A 19,246-nucleotide genomic window follows, 5' to 3' on the forward strand; every position below is an offset into this window, starting at 1 on the left:
CAGCTTGATCAAATGTGTCAGTAGCATGAGGAGAGAAAGAGATTAAAGGAGAAGAAATGCAGGGTAGAGGATTACAGAATGCAGGGTGTAGGAAGCAACTCTACATAAAAAACAGAATCAGAGCAGCACAGGAACAAGAGACACAGTGTCTGAACCAAGGGCGGTTTTAACGATTTCCAGCGAAGCTCTACAAATGGTGTGAACAACTGGACGTCCCAGGCACTGCAGTTGTAAGGAATCTGCCTGCCAATGCCAGAGACCCAGAAGACGTAGGTTCAGTCTCCAAGTCAGGAAGATCTCCTGGAGAAAGGAACAGCAACCCATTCCAGTATTCTTCCCTGGGAAATCCCATGGACAGATGAGCCTGGCTGGCTACAGTCCATGGGGTCGCAAAGAGTCAGACACAACTGAGAGACTAACACCTGTGAGCATGCGAGCAATGAAGACACCGAGATGCTTGTAGAGAAGCATTTTAAACAAACATAATAATTCAGAGAGATGTATTTAAAGTGCAAAATATTAAGTTCACATAGCACAGTCAGTGAAAATGGCATGAGATAACAGAAGGATGGCAGACAGCAAAGAAAACAGAAGATGATATGGAGACACAGATCTAGTTTTCCATTCTGTCTCCAACCTCAAATCCTTGCTAGGAAAAAGTTTAACTCCTATTTATATGATTTGCTTATTAATATACTTAAGTTTATGTCTAACTTAAGAGTCTAAAAATATAGCTATATACATTTACCTAGCCTGTACATGTTTGTTCTAAAACAAACCTCTTCATTAAAAGTCCCAAATCAAAATACTGTTTTTATAACCAAAAAAGCCTTCTCTCCATCTGGTATCATCAGCGGTATCCAGGCAGTATCCCTCTCCTTAAGTAAATGTATCTGAACCCCTACCAAGTGGTGGGCAAGGGGCATGTATGTCTGAATAGGGAAGGATGCATGTCCATCAATATGATAGATTCATATTGAGATTGATGGCAATTTTAACCATAACCCTTGAAATTATTAACTTAAAAAAACCCACAAGTACTTTACCTTTATTCACCATGAAACTGTTTTCTCTCCCAGATAGTATGTAGAGGAAACATATACTTTCACACTTGATTTCAGTACTTCTGCACTGTTCTATATTCTCCATGCCTATATATGTGGTCTTATGGAGTCTGAAAGTTTCCATAGGGTACGTAGGATTTAATGAGACAAGTGTGACCCTGCAAATTATAAGTATTGTATAAAGTACTCAATACATCAGTAAGATGTATCATCACTTTTTTATTTGGCAATACAGAAATACCATGTTACAGTGCTTATTTTGGCTAAAGAGTCAGTGCTATTTTTTTTTTCTGCTACCGTAGTGTTTTACTTTTACATAAATTAATGAATGCAGTCTTTACACTTAAGAAATAGACACACTTACAGATTTCAGCCAAGTGAAGCTAATACACAGCTGTTCTCAAACTAAGCAAAACAACAATATAAACACAAGTAACAAAGAAAGGATGCCCTTATTTCCATTAATCACAGATTATATAAATTCTTCAGTTTCACGTACAGAGATATTTCTAAATTTGCTTAATCCAAGCAAAAAAAAATTTTTTTTAATTCCGTGTCATTCTTATAATCACTTTGAAATGTATTGACATATTCCAAATAACTCCCTAATATGTGTTCACTAAAAATAAAAGCAAGTTATGTTATGAACATAATTTGAGATTTCTGATTATGAAAGGTCACAGAGAAGTATGTTAAATGTTACTTTGGCATTTCTATCTCATAGGTTTAAAGGAATGATAAGCTAAAGAATTCTTTTTAATGCAGATAATCATCTGTAGGCAATCAGTTAAGTGGAAAATATTATATCTTAAGGCAAGAAAAAGTTTGCAAATATTTTTTATAAAGTCAGTTAATTGAAAAAATTAATATAATCAAACAGATGCAAATAAAAAATACTTATGGGAAGGAAAAAGTTCTTTGGCGCTGACTGTAACAGTATGAAAAACTTGCCTTCTTTTTAAAAAAGAATCATTTTGACATTTAATAAACATATTGTAATCCTTCAAGAATAACTAGCCTTTTAGTTGAACAAAGATGTAAAGAAACCAAAGGAGAAAGAAAAATTATCAAATAGAAATCACCTGAACACTTACTTTTTTTCTTCCAGAAAATAGGAGGAAAAAAAAATCCATTTTCTCATGATTAATTCAAGGTTTTCTTATAATTTATATAGGGAAGCAGATAGTAGGATTCATGGTGGCAAAGGCAATTTTCTGATAATACTACCATGAGTAAGTGTTAAACAGGGTTTTATCCTAAAAGGCTCTAGACCAGTTTACTTACTTTGTATTTTTAAAACATTGCTTTATCTGTTCAACTCAATTTCAAGGCAAATTGGAATTGGAACATACACCTTAAGTACTCTTCAGTGGTTAGAAACATTTTTAAGAGATGTTTCTTTACAAAAGTCAAGTTTCTTCCCTTACAATAGAGAGGGGTTTTTTTTATACCCATTACCCTAAAAATCTATTTGGTCATTTTTGTCTCTTGTGTCAAAGGCCACAAAGAAAGCATCTTACTAAAGTAGTTGCTTCTGAACTGACCAGAAACTAATCAATCATAAGCACTGAACATGACAAAACAATCTCTTAAACATGGACAATTTTTTTTTTTTTAAGGTAAAGTATAAAAGAGAAAAATACAAATTCTGGAAAGCCATTCATTTTATCTGATGAAATAAATTCCCCAGAGTTGTTTCATGTACTAGCAGCATTATTAAATAGTGCAATTCTTTGAAAGAGATTTCGAACAATATTTTACTCAAATAAAAAAGTAATTAAGTTTACTTATAGCTTTGTTTATAAAACCACAGCTTAAAACATTCAGTCCTTCAAACAGGAAAATTAACCTAAGCAATAACTATCTTGCTTACATAATAATAGGGATGGGTATGTGCAGACATATGTATATGTGTGAATCTTTCAAGGTCAGTGGTACCTCAACAAGAAACCAAAACACAGAATTTAAATTAAAAAATGAAATACAAAATACTATATAATGGAAATTTTAGCTTTGATATATCTAAAGATATTCCTCCATTAATAATAAGAATTATGAACAGTGAACTATTAAATTAAGAATACATGTAAGAAGAATCCAGGAGCTACATACTCAAAAAATATTACAGCAATATTTCATATTGTTTAATGCTGTAACCTACACACTATGGAATACAGTACATGCAACTAGCATAAAGATTCTGAATCTATTTTGTAACTAATATTACATAAATATGGCACATACATAGACTTAAAACCTTAAACAATTATGCTTCTTTCCCCACTTTCCATTTTCTACTCATTAATCAGAAACTAAGCACTTTAATCTAAAAATACATTTAAAAATATATATTTTAGATCCTTCTGGATAACTCATTCCCAAAATGAATAAAGATCACTTTAGGAGCAAAATCAACAAATCTAATCCATTGTTATACTAAGCCAGCCACTCTAAGTAAGTGGTATATAATTTACACACAAAATTAAAACAACTGTGAAAGTATCTAATATACTCCAGACCCTTATTCATACAAACAACCTATTTGTTCATATATTTATCACAAAGGACAAGAAAACATACTTCCATACCATTAAAAAATATTTTGTTCTATATTCAGGGGAAAAAAAATCTTCTTTAAGACCTCCCTAAGATTCAAAGTGTCAATGAATATTTTAAAAATATGGGCATAATATGACAAATTCTCAAGTGTGCTAAGGTCTCTATGAAATAACTAAAAGCTAGTTTTTTAGAAGGAGAAAGAAGAAATGATTTTACTAAGTCAAAATTAATAGTTTAGGATGTTGAGAGATAGTCTCAAAAATACATGGGAGAAATTTTAATTGCTGTCATAGTTAATAAATGATATATTTTTAATCAACATTCATTCAAGGGAAATGCTCTTATCTATACCAAGATAAAAGAAATTTCTTCAGTCTCTCTATTGTAACTTATGGGACCAATAGTAATATATTTTGGAAACTTTAGTAAATCTAATATAAACTTGTAAACTTCTCAGTGGCAATTCATTTAAATGTTTTATGACAATACTCAGCCATTACAATTTCTTTGATTCAAATACTTAAGCAAATGCACAAGCAATAACATAAGCAGTACATATTAAACACCACTACTGCCTAAACTAGATTTAACAATGAACAACTTTACAATTAAAAATACATTTTCAGGCAAAGTTAAGTTCATTGACACTAGGAGTAATATATTCTTGCACGTGTGGGCCATAAAAGTCTTGGCTAAAGTACGTATCTTCAAGGTGTGAAGCATAAAAACAAAGCTTTTGAGAATGAAACTGGACATTTCAGACAGCTTGAAGACAACAAATCGATTAATTCCCACATACTGGTTTCAATTCAAGCAATATTTCTATAAAATAAACAACATTTCACAACAATTATTACCTAAAAGCTTGTAAAAAGACACTTTGGATACACTACACAGGGATTCAAAGACAGAACTTCTGTTTAAGTACAGTACAATCACTCATTCTTCACAAGGTTTTTTTAATCCTCCCTGAGTCCATATCCACCAATTCTGTAATATATGTTACAAAATTAACAGTCACCTTAAAATATTTCATAGCACACTCAAACTGTCTGATTTTTATGGTACTTATTGTACTTTGGCTTCTAATAGGCCACTGGGCATAACAGGAACATGACTATTTAAACAGCTACTTGTATGCCTCAGTGCATCAGCTCCAAGACAGGCCATTAAAAGTTCAGTGCGGCGAATAAGCAGCTGCATGAGGTCTTCAGCTAGAGACTCTATACTGGAATAGCGTACCTTCTCAAAATCAAAAATGTCTTTGAGAAAGAAAAGAACTTGATTCTGGAAGATGAACACAAAACAAATTGGCACTTGTTAGACCAAAATTATATTAAATCCAAATAGTTAATAATATTGTAACAAATGTTGAATTAGGAGTCACTTCCACTACTAATTTCAAATCTCAGTGGAAAAGTGTTTCAACTTTTTTGGAAGGTCTTTTCTTTTTCGGTAAAATAAGGGCTAGTTACTTCCCTGGTGGCTCAGAGGTTAAAGCGTCTGCCTCCAATGTGGGAAACCCGGGTTCAATCCCTGGGTCGGGAAGATCCCTTGGAGAAGGAAATGGCAACCCACTTCAGTATTCTTGCCTGGAGAATCCCATGGACAGAGGAGCTTGGTAGGCTACAGTCAACGGGGTCACAAAGAGTTGGACACGACTGAGTGACTTCACTTTCACTTCACTACTTGTTTTGACTACTCATGGCTAACGTAACAGTCAACAACCAAAAAAGAGCTCTCTGAGAAATGCCTGTAAACACTAGAACACTATATAAATGTAAGGGTCTACTATTATTAGTCCATTCCCAATAACTGAAGTTTTCAGTGTTACCTATGAGCACTGGTACCATTTGAAGACAGAAGAGTAAACTATTTCCAATAATTATAAATTCCAAATGCCTATTTTTCTGTGCCAAAAAAAGTTAAGACGTAAAAAATAAAAATAATTTCAGGTCTCAAATCAGTGGAAAATGGTGAAGGATATTTCATTTCAGTAACTTAATACTTAGGCTGAAACTCATTTTAAGCATCTTGTATACTACTAAGTATTAAGTCTCAGGTTGTTATGTTGTGATGGAAAAAAGTATTTCCAAAGAGCAACAACAAGAAAACAAACAAACAGGAATATTTAATTTCTATCCTACAGAAAACCAAATGTTATGTGTGTTAGTCACTCACACACAGCCTGCCAGGCTCTTCTGTCCATGGAATTCTCCAGGCAAGAATACTGGAGTGGGTTGCCATTTCCTTCTTCAGGGGATCTTCCGGCATCAAATCCATTTCTCCTGCATTGTAGCCGGATGCTTTACCATCTGAGCTACTAGGGAAGCTCCAGAAATCAAATGTTAAGAAGTACTAAGAAGGCACATCATAGATTTCAATGGATTTTATATCTGGGAAGGGTTGTTGGCAATCAACTTGTCCAGTACCCTCATTTCACAGATGATAAGGAGGAGAACAAAGCATGATTTGCCCACAGTCACGAATGTTCATTAAGGGTAGACAATTCCCAGTCCAAAGTTTTCCCACTAAACACCCACCTTACAGTTGAGAGGTCAAGTAAATGCATCAAAGATGTATGAGTTTTCAATGACAGTAAAAAAAAAAAAAAAAAGTCCTAAGCTATTTACATAAATGCTACATTAATAGCACATAAACAAAATAATTTAATTTTTTAAATGAAAGGTAGAGAGAAACATCCAAAACCCCAAATATCAAAAACTTTCAAATTTATATTAGATTATGTTTACTTTTATTTGCTCCTTTAAACTCAGTCTAAATTAAGGACTATTAAATAGTGAGACTTTTATTGGCACTGTGCCAGGCAGAAAATTCTGCAACAAGATGCAATTTGTGCTTTGGTCAATTTAAATTGCTGATATTAGAATACCATTTTAAACTCCCATCTTCTTTCTTATAGCCAGGATTTTATCATTCACATTATTTTGAACCAGAACTTATTTTTAAACTACTACATGTACAATAAAATAGATATCATTTGTTTTACAAATTTCAAAAGTGTCAGGCATGAAGAATTATCTATAGCAACTTGTTTAACATTGTAACACATATGAAAACATGTATCCATTACAGAAGGAATTGATATGGTGAATGGAATTGTTGTCTCTTCTCCAGGATAAAGCACAGATCTATATAAAACCGTTCCACTGGCATGGATGACTTTTATAAGTTTATATTTAAATAACATTCTTTCCTCTACAAAAGCAAAAAGGAACAGTAAAACTTTTTTTCAATTTAGAAAAAACAAATGATTCAATGACTGAACATACCTTGAAGAAGCAACATAAATCATAGAGAGAATTTCTAGGACCCAAAAAGCCCCAGGCTAGGACAGGGCTGATCTGCTCACAAATGGCATAAAAATGGGCAAAAAATCCATCTGGGATCTGTTGCAAAATAAAGGAGAAACAAATTATTTTTGCCTTCCTCCATTTGCTTGCTAGCCATCATATGACCAGCTCTTTTTGAGGACAGACCAAGGGTCAGTGATAAGCCAGTCTAATAAACTTACAAGGAACAGTTAGGAGTCACAGAATGTTTTAGGAACCTTTCATAATCTATCCAACAATTTCAATGTGCTGAAAACATTACTTCTTAAAGACATTTTCACCTCATAAAAAAGAAATCACAGTGCTGTAACCAAGCAATAACAATAATGCTACAATGTTCCTTAGCAGTACAATTTTTAGGATTAATGAGACTACCATGGTTTTAGCTAGTTCAGTAGAATTGAAGACCTTCTACTCACTTACTGAGATTATCCGAAAAAGACTAAAATAAAATTTACATTGATTAAGTACCTATTATATTCAAGATAATGAGCTAAGTTCTACCTAATTTAATAAAATGTTCCTGAAAAAGTAGATCATGTTAACATCATTATCAGTCATAAAAAGTGAGACTTCAGAGGGGTTATAAAAGCTATCCTAACTCACAAACTTAAGTAAAGGCCAAAAGGTTTTCATGGATACATTGACAATAGTCTAAGAGATGTTCTACATATATTAAAATTCTAAATCCTATATTTATATTAACTATACTAGGAATTCAGACAGGTAAGAAGTTAGCACAGGCACCAGGGAGTAATGTAAGCTGAACTCAACAGTAGGTTAAGAATTATTTAAGCACAGAGGATAGAGTATGGCATTCCAGGTATAGGAAATAGTTCACCAATAGGTGAAATATATAGGCATCTGTGGGTACATGAAGAACAGTAGTCCAAGGCACAAGATTTATATTAAGAAGAAATAAGGTTAGGTATAATAATAATAACATTATTAATAATATTCTATAATAATTGCTATTATTATGGATACTACTATTTATTAAACTTTTTTATATTTACTTTTTTATATATTTACTCTTTTAATTTTTATGTTTTACCTCCTTTCATCTTTACAGCAGCTTTATGAGGCAAGTATTAATTCCATTTTGCAAGTAGGAAAACTGAAGGTCAGCTGACAGTAACTTACCTATGATCATACCAGTGAATATGAAAATCAAACCCAAGTCTACAAGTCTGTTCCCCAGCCCTAAACCAGTGTTTCTCAAACATTAGAGTTTCTAGTCATCTTTGGGGAACTTGTTTAAAACACAGGGTCTTTGGAATCATTTTTTGTACAATTTTTTTTCTTCTTTTTTTTTGGCTGTGCTGCCCGGCATGCAGGGTCCTAGTCCCTGGACCAGGGGTTGAACCTGCACCCCCTGCAGTGGAAGCATGGAGTCTTAACCACTGGACTGCAAGGGAAGTCCCTCATTTTTTATACAATTTTTAAAGGTTACATTACACTTACAGTTATTACAAAATATTAGCTACATTCCCCATGTTTTACAATACATCCCTGTTCAACATCTTTTGAACCACAATTATTCAAATATATGGTCTCCAGAATTATTTGTAATAAGCACCCTTCTGCAGGTGCTGTGAGGACTATGTTCAAACACACTGCCCTCAGAAATACTATCTCAAAGTTATAAGGCTCAGGCTTAGAAATATGGACATGATAAAATACTATAGGTCAGTGGGCAAGTAATAAAAAAATAATAATGATAACCAACACTTGCATAATGTACTATGCCAAGCACTACTCTAAGCACTTTGATCCTAACAAAAGACCCCACAAGGTAGATACTATGCTCTTCTTTAGAGATGAGGAAACTAAGGCATAGGAAGGTTAAGACTTGCCCCAGGTCATGGCTGACAAGTGGCATTTGGAACCAGTCACACTCGAGTCCATCCTTTACCAAAGGAGTGTGTGGCGAGAGCAGTGTGTGGAGGGTGAGATGGGCTGGAGGGTGTACAGTGTGGGCACAGGATATAGACTTTGAGGTGATTTTTGGTGTTAAATAAAGCAGCTTTAAGAATCAATCATCATTTCTCAATGGGATTACACAAAATAACATCCACTATGTTAAACAATTTTTTAAATCTTGTAATATCATTAAGTGAAAAAACATAAAGCAAAAACTCTGTTCCCAACTTCAAAACCAGAGAACCCAACCCAGTGCCAACAGATCACTCATCGAGCTTGAAGGACAGGGCTTATGAGCTGCCATCCCCCATCGAAAACACGCAGACGCTCCTTCAACAAGAGCCTCAGATTATGAAGAAGTCCAAGACGTGATGCGTTTTACCTTCATCTGTTGCCTTTTCTGTTTCAACACTGACCAACAACTTGAAGCCACAGCCTAAATATATACACAGGAGAAAAAGCAAAATTTAAATGAATAATTTTATGAACTTTCCATTTAAAAAAGAATGACTTTTATTAGAAATTCAAAGTTAAAAGGTCTAAACTGTTTAAAATATTAACTAAAAAGAACTAGTTCATGTTCTTTCCATTGTTTGTAAATATTAATGAAAAGGTATTTATAAATTTTAAAATTAAATTCAAAGCCACTGACACAGAAAGGCTGAACTCTGGTGCCAAGGAACTCAGTCATTAAATTCAAGTAACATTTTTTCCTCAAGAACTGTAGTAGTGCTGGAAATAGTTATAAGTTGAGCCAAAAGTTTTATTCAAATAAAGAACTAAGAGACATCCCTAATAACAGGAACTAAAACACCCAAGTGGATTCTGAAGAAAACTGACCCTACTGTGGCATGACCTAACTTTGATCAAGGTCACTGTCCCAAAGCAGTTACGGAAATGGAGAACATCCACCTTTTATGGTTAAAACATACTTTGAGGGAAAAGTGGATTTATGAAAAAATGCTTTAAAATGTAGTATCAGGCATTTCCAAAATAACTGTGAAATACCCAATTGAAACTTTTTTTAGTTTTCTAAAGATTTAAACTTTCACTAATTCCACCTACTTCAAGGCACACACTTCAGCCCAACAAAAAAAAAAAGTTAAATAGAAATCTTAGTACAAAAAACAACAGAAACTAAAAATATCCAAAGCATACAATACAGTTTAAACCCATTTTATTTTTGCACATTCTTATTTTTTTCTACCTTAATCATCTTTGTGTGTGTGTAGGGGGGAGGGGTTTGCAAGTCCATGCCTGGGGTTCTTCATTCCTTGACCAGGGATTGAACCTAGGCCTTCTGGCACTGAGAGTGTGGAATCCTAACCACTGGACCACCAGGGGATTCCCTTCTACTTGAATTTTTTATAGTATTTGGGAACAAGAAGCTCTGTATTTTCCTCCAAAAATATATATATCATCTTTTCACTGAAACTGCTACATTTTTATTTAGCCATAGAGTCATTTCAATTACAATTTTTTGTTAGGCCTGACCTAGTTTGAAACCCAAGTGTTTTTTGAGATCTAAAGAAATACTGGGTCCTCAAAGTCAAGGCAGGGACTGATAGACGAGCCCAAAGGAAAATTTCACTTTCATATGTTATATATCATACACATCTGATCCCAATATCAAAGGATGAGCTCAGTTTCCATAACAGTCGTTCTACAGGCAGACATATATTTATATATATTAATCTTATTCATCTTCTCAGCTCTGACTACTTTTTTATCAAATTTAAATGTTGAGAAACATGAACCATCACTTACAGTTTCTTTGAAGGAGGAGTTTAGCCAGCGATTATTTACTACATTCTGTATGGATGTAGGTGGGTTTTCTAAATCTTCAAAGGAATCCATTAATATAAAATCCAAAACAACATCATAAAAGTTTAGATTTTTTACCTGTATTAAATTGTAAGTTAAATAGAAATTATTATTACAGAGAGCTGAAATAAAGTCTGAGTGAGGGCTTCATATATGACAACAGCAGCGCGTTTTTAGTTGAATCAGGTTAAAAGAGGAGAGACAACACTGAAAACAACTCACACGCAAAAACTGTAATTCACGTGTTAGTTGTTCCTTCCTAGATCCCATCAGGTGAAATTAATCTCTCCCTCCACTCTGTTCTAGAAGTCCTTCGTCCAAGCTTTTATTATGGTATCTACAGGCTCTTTCTGCTCTGTCATTTTTGTGAAAGTCACTCAGTCGTGTCCGACTCTTTGCGACTCGGAATTCTCTAGGCCAGAATACTGGAGTGGGTAGCCTTTCCCTTCTCTAGGGGATCCTCCCAACCCAGGGATTGAACCCAGGTCTCCAGCATTGCAGGCATATTCTTTATCAGCTGAGCCACAGGGGAAGCCTGTCATTTAGTTACTGGTATATCTGCCTGTCTTCTCCACCACATTATGAATCTCTTACTCTATCATTCATGCAGACTGTATTGTACTATATGCTATACCATGTGTGAACTAGATACTGAGAGGTTCTTAACTGAGTGAAGGAACACCAGAGAAAGAAGGACTGTGAAGACTGTGCCTCTGTGTTTTGGCATCTACTGTTTTCTCTGCCAAGAAAGCCTTACAATGAGAAAGCCCCTTGCAAACTCATTCTTTAAGCTTCCATTACAACAAAATATTCCAGGCTCATCACATGCTTTTTGTATCCTAGTGCTGAAATCAGCCAAATTTCCAAGGAGTCCTAGTTCCTTTTAGCGGAGAGTGGGACTTAGAAGCCAAGATCTGTGTGTTAGGGATAATTTCCTTTGAGGTGTTCTTGCTCCCAGACCCTCTCTGTGAATAGAGTTAGTAAGTTTATGTATGTTTACGTATATGCAAACCTTCCTATTTATTTCTCTATTTAGTAAACTATGAATTCACGCTAATAGCTCCAATTCCAACCCTAGCTTTTTATACCTCACTTCTATAATCATAAGAAATCTCACTGATTATTCTCAATATATGTATTTTTGTTTGATCCTGTATATGTAGCCAATCCCCCATCTCCTGAGCTGCCACTATCCTATCTGAAACCACCCTTACACAGGTTACCATTACCACTCTGCTAAAGGCTCTGCTCATTGAGTTTTGGAAGGAAGGAAAAAGCGTAAGAAGGAACAAAGGTTTTTTTTTTTTTAAATATACTATTTTCAATTGTTGCCCTAATGTATAAAGACTGTGGTTGCTATTGTTTACGACTGTATCATAATCACCATCACAAAATTGGTTTTACTGTCATTTAACAAGGACAAGGAAACAGTGGCCTCAAATTATGTAAATATTATATATAAATAATGAAAGGGGATAAATATTATAAAAAATCTGACTTACTCCTCTAGCAGCAAGTTCCATTTCAGTATTATCCCAGTGATCAGTCTGCTCTAAAAAATAGATCATTTCATCAAAAACATCTTCAAACTTCTTTGGATTCTGCAGAAGAAAACACACTTTAATTTTAATCTCAACTTTATAACAATGCTCAAACCCTCAAAGTAAATATACTCTTCAAGTAAGCTTGTAAGATCTTCATTCTATTAGGTAACAATTAAAACATTTTCAAGGTATGCCATATTTGTTTGGTTTATTTTGTTAGTCCAAAATTCTGCAGAAGTCAAGACTAAGAATGTAAGTAAAATGTCATAAGCAAATGCTTACTACTCAAATATATGTGCTTATTTAGGTTAGTCCTTAAGATGAAAACTTGGTTACAGAAGATACTATGTGATGCTTTTGATAGAGTTCTATTCCTTTCGGAGGAACTCTAGTTCAAATCATACTCTAATTCAAATCAATGGGTTTATCAGCCTTGGGAAGGCCAAGAAAGATTTATATTGGGTTTACTGTCTTTCTGCCTGCAATGAGGGAGACCTGGGTTCGATCCCTGGGTCAGGAAGATCCTCTGGAGAAGGGCATGACAACCCACTCGAGTATTCTTGCCTGGAGAATTCCATGGACAGAGGAGCCTAGCAGGCTCCAGTCCGTGGGGTCACAAAGATTCACACAGGACTGAGCAACCAGCACTGTCTTTCTAGTGGTGGCAATCTGATAGGCGGAACAGGCTACTATGTTTTGTTTATTATTAGTTTTAAAATCTTTTGGCCTCGTAGCATGTGGGATCTTAAGTTCCCTGACCAGATATGGAACCCACACCCCCTGCACTGGAATCTCAGTCTTAACCACTGGACTGTCAGGGAAGTCCTATTGTGCTATTTTAATTTGAATTTATTTGACTATAATACTATGGAACTTTTTCATATAATTATTAAATATTCTGTTTCTTTTGTTTGTTTGTTTTTTAAAAAGATTTACATTGGAAATTATAAGTAGTTAATATGATCCTAAATTTATACTGGGCTTCCCTGGTGGCTCAGTGGTAAAGAATCTGCCTGCCAATGCAGGAGACGTGGATTCAATCCATGGGTCAGAAGATCCCCAGGAGATGGAATGGCCACCCACTCCAGCATTCTTGCTGGGAAATCCCATGGAAAGAGGAGTCTGGAGGGCTACCGTATCCTGTAGAGTCAGACACGACTTAGCAACTAAACTGCAAATTTATATAGCACTTTTAAAATATGTTTTCCTATTTATCACTTATTTAATCATCATAAGAACTCTGAAATAGGGTACCATAAATATAATTCTATTATACAAATGAGGGAACTGAGGTTCAAAGGGATTGTGTTTGAAAACCAGGTGTTCAAATGGCTCAGGGAAAGTCTGTTTGAGGTTTCTTTTTTTTCATCATCTAGACACATCCTGCATAAATGAAAAGTGGTTCCTTACAGTATTAATAAAATTCTTGCCATTGCTTCTGCCTCATTCAGACCCATGAAGATGAGTAAGAGTGAGAGGCAGTTCAGTTTGTATTTCCAGATTTCTGAGATCTACACTATTTCCTAGGACCTTCTTACTGAACAGGATTGAGGGAGGCATAAGAAAAGAGGTATCAGAAATAACAATAGTGGTGGCCATATAGCTGATTTAATGATAATTCTTACCATGACATTAACAGATTTTTTAATGGGAAATGTGAATATATTCATCAACTTGCTCAAAACTGTATGAACTTTATACACAGAAGATAAACCAACCCAAGCAGAAATACTTTAGGGGTTATTTATTTTTAGTATGTGAATTTTTACAAATATCTAAAAAAACATTTTCTTCTATTAAAAATTTAATGATTTTAATCATCAGTTCAATTGAAATAATAACAATAAAATAAACTTGCTAACAAAACAAGTTTACCTTTCGTGCTTTTACAATTAACGCTGACAAAATTTTCCTTCCACTCTCAACAAGGAATATCCTGTTGGCTGTTTCTGAAAGAATTACCTGAAAAATATCCATCCCCAAAGAAAAAAGGAAACCTATAGTTAATTTGAATGGATATCTGACTTTATAGCACATGTATGTACAAATAACCCTAATACAGTTAATACATGGTATATGGTACTATTTCAGCAGGTACACCACAGGAATTAAAAAGTCCTAAGTAACTAGGATAAAAAGAGCTCTTGAACAGAAAATTTCAAAAGATTAAAGGGAGATAAATCTGAATTTAAATTTGTTCAATTTAATATGTGAAAAATTTGAAATAACTACACAACTCTAGAACAGAAAAATAAAGAGAATTTTGTTGTTAAATGACCTTATTTTACCTTAGGAAATTGGTGATTTTACAACTGAGTCAAGTGAAAAACATTCTAGAACACATACTAATTGATAAGAAAAAGGACTTATATTCTAAGCAGTTATTTGTACACACACATCTCTGGCATCAAAATATTGTATTCTGACAAAATGTGGTAGACCCAGGAAGTTACAGGAGAGGATGACAAATGAAGACAAATGACGGGAGACAGCAGGGAGGAAAAATAAACAGTACTTTTTATTTGCCGTTACAAATAAGGATAATAAAGAGCAAAGAGCTGTCCTGTTTATATTCAGCTGGACTCTATAGCATGAGGGTGGGGATGAGTGGCTGGATGAAGTCACTTAATGTTAAAAAAAAAAATACCTGAAAAGCCTGTCGAATACAGTGAAGTTTGGCAAGAAAATCACTGTCTCCTAGGCACTCCAACATTTCAGTTCTAAGTAACAAACAGGGGAAACAACTGTTAAAGTGCATTTAAGATCAAGCCTACTACTACAAGTTTGGAATAAGGCTTAACCTCAGGACCTTAATAAAAAACACATGTCTTTTCAATACTGACAAAATACATTAAAAAATTGTGTTGAGCCTAAAAACATTTTCCCCCTATTCTCATAAATATTTTAAACAAATATCAGAAAACATATCAACAGCATCTTAATATTTTTCATAAACATAAGCATGATACCTAAGCACTCTCGAGTAAATTTTTCCTTCTTCAACTAAGCGCATGGCCTCTTCGTAAAAAGGGCAGTGGCAAAGGGACTCCAGGCTGTAGGTATGCCGCACTTCTTTGTGCTCTGCAAGCTAAGAATACAGTGTGTTAACACAGACTACACTGATGATACAGGATGAAAAATTATAAAAAATAAAAAATAGGATCTTACTAATATACTCAATCTGATTAAAATGTGAAAATAATTCAGCAAGATTTTACAACTAGTAAGATCTGAATTCGTTTTATTTCAAAATTCAGTTGTAAGGAGTAAAACTTTATAACAAGCTTAGTTTATTTTGAATCCAACTACTTAAATTCACAGAGTGTACAGAAAAGCAGTATTTCACAGCTCATCAACAATAATAATTGATGATGAAGCACTGGAAAAAAAAGAGAATTTTTTATCATCCAAAGAATGCTTTAAAGTATTATAACTAATGACTGTATGTTAAGTAAAACTTTCTACAAAAATACTGTAATAATCTCAACTTGGTGAATTCTAGGGAATTTTTTTTCTTATGTGTATCTTTGATTAACATTTGTATAACTGAAAAATAGTCATGTACTCTGGCTAGCATAACAACTCTACAAATGGAACTTCAGCCTTCTGACAGTTCATTAAAAAATAACTGTAAACACTACAGAGTTGCCAGCTAAGCAGGAAAACTCCAGAGCAATTTTATTTTTCAATACCAGGTGATCCACTTAAATAGAATGCTGTAGGAGTTTTTGGTTTTTAAAAATAAAATAAACTACACCTTATTGAGATATAATTCACATACTATAAAATTCACCCATTTAAGTACGCAATTCAGTGGTTTTTAGTACATTCACTGGGTTATGCAATCAACACCACTTTGCAATTTCAAAATATTTTTATGCTATGCCAACAAGAAACCCTCTGCCTGTTAGCAGTCACTCCCCATCCCCCTTCTCTCCAGGCTCTGGGAACCAATAATTTTTCAGTGTCTGTGAAGTTTCCACTCTGGAGATATAGACAGATTTAAGTACATGCAGCACTTTGCATTTGGTTTCTTTCATGTAGCATCATGTTTCCAAGGTTCACCTATAAGGAAGCATATAACAGTACTCCATCCTTTTTTATGACTGAATTGTGTTGAGTATATCACATTTTGTTTATCCTTTCCACAGCTGACAGACTTGTGGGTTTTTTCCACTTTCTGATAGTCATGAATAAGACTGCTTTAAACATTTATGTACAAGTTTTTTTCAGTCCTGAATATTCATTGGAAGGACTGATCCTGAAGCTGAAACTCCAATACTTTGGCGACCTGATGTGAAGAACCGACTCACTGGAAAAGACCCTGATGCTGGGAAAGATGGAAGGCAGGAGGAGAAGGGAACGACAGAGGACGAGATGGTTGGACGGCATCACCAACTCAATGGACATGGGTTTGAGTAGGCTCCAAGAGTTGGTGATGGACAGGGAAGCCTGGCGTGCTGCAGTCCATGGGGTCACAAAGAGTTGGACACCACTGAGCGACTGAACTGAACAAGTTTTTTATGTTTTCAATTCCCTTGAGTATATAACTAAAAAATGGAAGTGTCAAATGGTAACTTTGTGTTTAACTTTTTGAGGAAACTGTTTTTGCAAAGTGGCTGCACCACTTTCCATTCCCATTAGCAATGTATAATGATTTAAATTTTTCCACACTTCTGTCAACAATTGTTATTGTCCATCTTGTTTTATTATAGCCACCCTAGTGGGTGTGAAGTGGTTTAAGTTTCTCTAATGACTAATGATGTGCAATATCTTTCATATCCTTATTGGCCCTTGTGTATCTTCTTTGGAAAAATATCTATTGACATCCCTGGCACATTTTTAAGTTAGGTTATTTGTCCACTTATTGCTGGGTTACAACAGTTCTTTATATATTCTGGATATAAGACCTTTATCAGCTACATGGTTTACAAATATTTTCTCCCATTCTACTACCTTCTCACTTTCCTGTTGGTGTCCTTTAGAGCACAAAAGTTTCTACTTCTGATAAACACAAATTAATTGCTTTTTTTTTCTTTTGTCCATCTTAAGTTTTGTTTTGTGCAGAACATGAAAGTTGGCCAGAGGTGACAGGTTAGGGATTTCTAAGGTCTTCCCTGGACACAGGCATAGCCCCGCACATGCTTGTGGCCTTCTAGATTCTCAGGAATATGCTGGAGCTTTTCAAAGCTCATTGCCCAATTTTTCCTTTAAGTTTTTTGTTCACCTTCTTACTAGCTCTGATGGTATTACCACTTCAAGCAGCTGCAGTGTTAATTCCCGCTGATATTTTTCAACAAGATTCTAGGGATAGAAACTTTGTACATAGCAAGCTCTAAGTCTGGTCAAATAAAGACAAATCCTTAGAACGGAGCTTTGCAAGGAGCTGCCATACAGGTTAAATGGTGACAATTCTCTACTGATGGGACTTTTGGGAGGCTCCAAAGCTATTAAGTTTCTTCCAGTGGCTGCTGAGCCCTTGATTTTCACAGTCACCACAGTGGTGAACCTGTTGGTTTTCAAGACTCCTCTGGAGAGAGGGATGGAAAACAAACAAGTTAAAAGTTTACAGTGTGGCGTTCCCTGGTGATCCCAGTGGTTGAGAGTCCACCTGCCAACGCAAGGGACACAGGTTTGACCCCTGGTCCAAGAGGATTCCACATGCTAAAAGGCAGCTGACCCACAACTACTGTGCCTGAGCTCTAGAGCTGGTGAGCTGCAACTACTGGGCCCATGGGCCACAAGTACTGAAGCCTGCACACCCTAGAGCCTGTGATCTGCAACAAGTAAAGCCACCATAATGAGAGGCCCATGCACTGCAACCTCCCACTCACCACAACTAGAGAAAGCCTCAGGCAGCAACAAAGACTGAGCAGAGCCAAAAATTTTTAACAGTTAAAGAAAAGATTTACAAAGTTCACTCTTCCCATGGAGATTCAGCCATTGTCCTTAAATAAATGCTCTCTGAATTTTTACAAGTGTTTAATTTTCAGAGTTCTGAAAATTTCTGACAATTTTTGCCAGAGTTTTCATTGCTTTTGTGGAGGAGATCTTTGGAAGCTTTTATCCTACTATTTCAGAAGTGTTTCTCCATGCTGTAGTTCTGGCACTTCATTTCCACCCAGTGTGCTATGCTAAATGCTGTGCTAAATATTCAACTATCTCACTTCTTTACAACCACTGATAAAGGAGGAAGGCTTTTTTGAGAATCCTTGGACAGCAAGGAGATCAAACCAGTCAATCCTAAAGGAAATCGACCCTGAATATTCACTGGAAGGACTGATGCTGAAACTGAAACTCCAACACTTTGGCCACCTGATGCGAAGACCTGACTCACTGGAAAAGACTCTGATGCTGGGAAAGACTGAGGACAGGAGGAGAAGGGGACAACAGAGGATGAGATGGTTGGACGGCATCACTGACTCAGTGGATTTGAGTTTGAGCAAACTCTGGGGGATGGTGAGGGACAGGGAAGCCTAGCATGCTGCAGTCAGTCCATGGGGTCACAAAGAACTGGACCGACTGAGTGACTGAACAACAAATTACTATCTACATTTCAGAGGCAAAGAAACAGAGATTTAGATTAGCAGGAACTTGCCCCAAGGCCCACTACTAAATGGCAGAACTTATAACCAGGCATTTATTCCAGAGCTTATATGTACTTTTAAATATCAAACGATATGTACTCTACTATCAGCCTTATCCAAAAATCCAAAGGAGTAGTTTAAGTGTTAGCATTATTTTGGATAGTGTCCATATATATATATATATATATATGTCTATTAGTCCAGAGGCAAAAAAAAAGTAGACAGAAATGACAATATCTGACTTTACATACTGTCAGCTTTAACTAATATTTCCCTTTATATTTTACAGAAAATAGATTATGCTAAAGGAAAAGTGTTTTTGAGGTTAAAAAGAAAGATAACAGTTTAAAAAATTAGTGTGGAAATTCTTTAGATAGTAAATAGTTTAATGT

At 35.2% G+C, this 19,246-nt stretch overlaps 1 protein-coding gene across 1 annotated transcript in view; it reads right to left on the reverse strand.

Annotated features, from left to right (window-relative positions):
* Positions 1 to 4,691: 4,691 nt before the first annotated feature.
* The window catches only part of MIGA1 (mitoguardin 1), a 73,058-nt gene continuing 58,503 nt past the window's right edge, over positions 4,692 to 19,246 (reverse strand). The window contains exons 9-16 of the mRNA XM_068965197.1: positions 15,237 to 15,355; positions 14,915 to 14,987; positions 14,143 to 14,229; positions 12,226 to 12,324; positions 10,667 to 10,801; positions 9,282 to 9,335; positions 6,917 to 7,033; positions 4,692 to 4,910 (exon numbers count right to left, since the gene is read on the reverse strand). Coding sequence (XP_068821298.1) covers positions 4,692 to 4,910; positions 6,917 to 7,033; positions 9,282 to 9,335; positions 10,667 to 10,801; positions 12,226 to 12,324; positions 14,143 to 14,229; positions 14,915 to 14,987; positions 15,237 to 15,355 — 903 coding nt within the window. The remainder of the gene's footprint in view (positions 4,911 to 6,916; positions 7,034 to 9,281; positions 9,336 to 10,666; positions 10,802 to 12,225; positions 12,325 to 14,142; positions 14,230 to 14,914; positions 14,988 to 15,236; positions 15,356 to 19,246) is intronic.

Source organism: Capricornis sumatraensis, chromosome 2 (assembly GCF_032405125.1).
Source record: "Capricornis sumatraensis isolate serow.1 chromosome 2, serow.2, whole genome shotgun sequence".
NCBI lineage: Eukaryota > Metazoa > Chordata > Mammalia > Artiodactyla > Bovidae > Capricornis > Capricornis sumatraensis.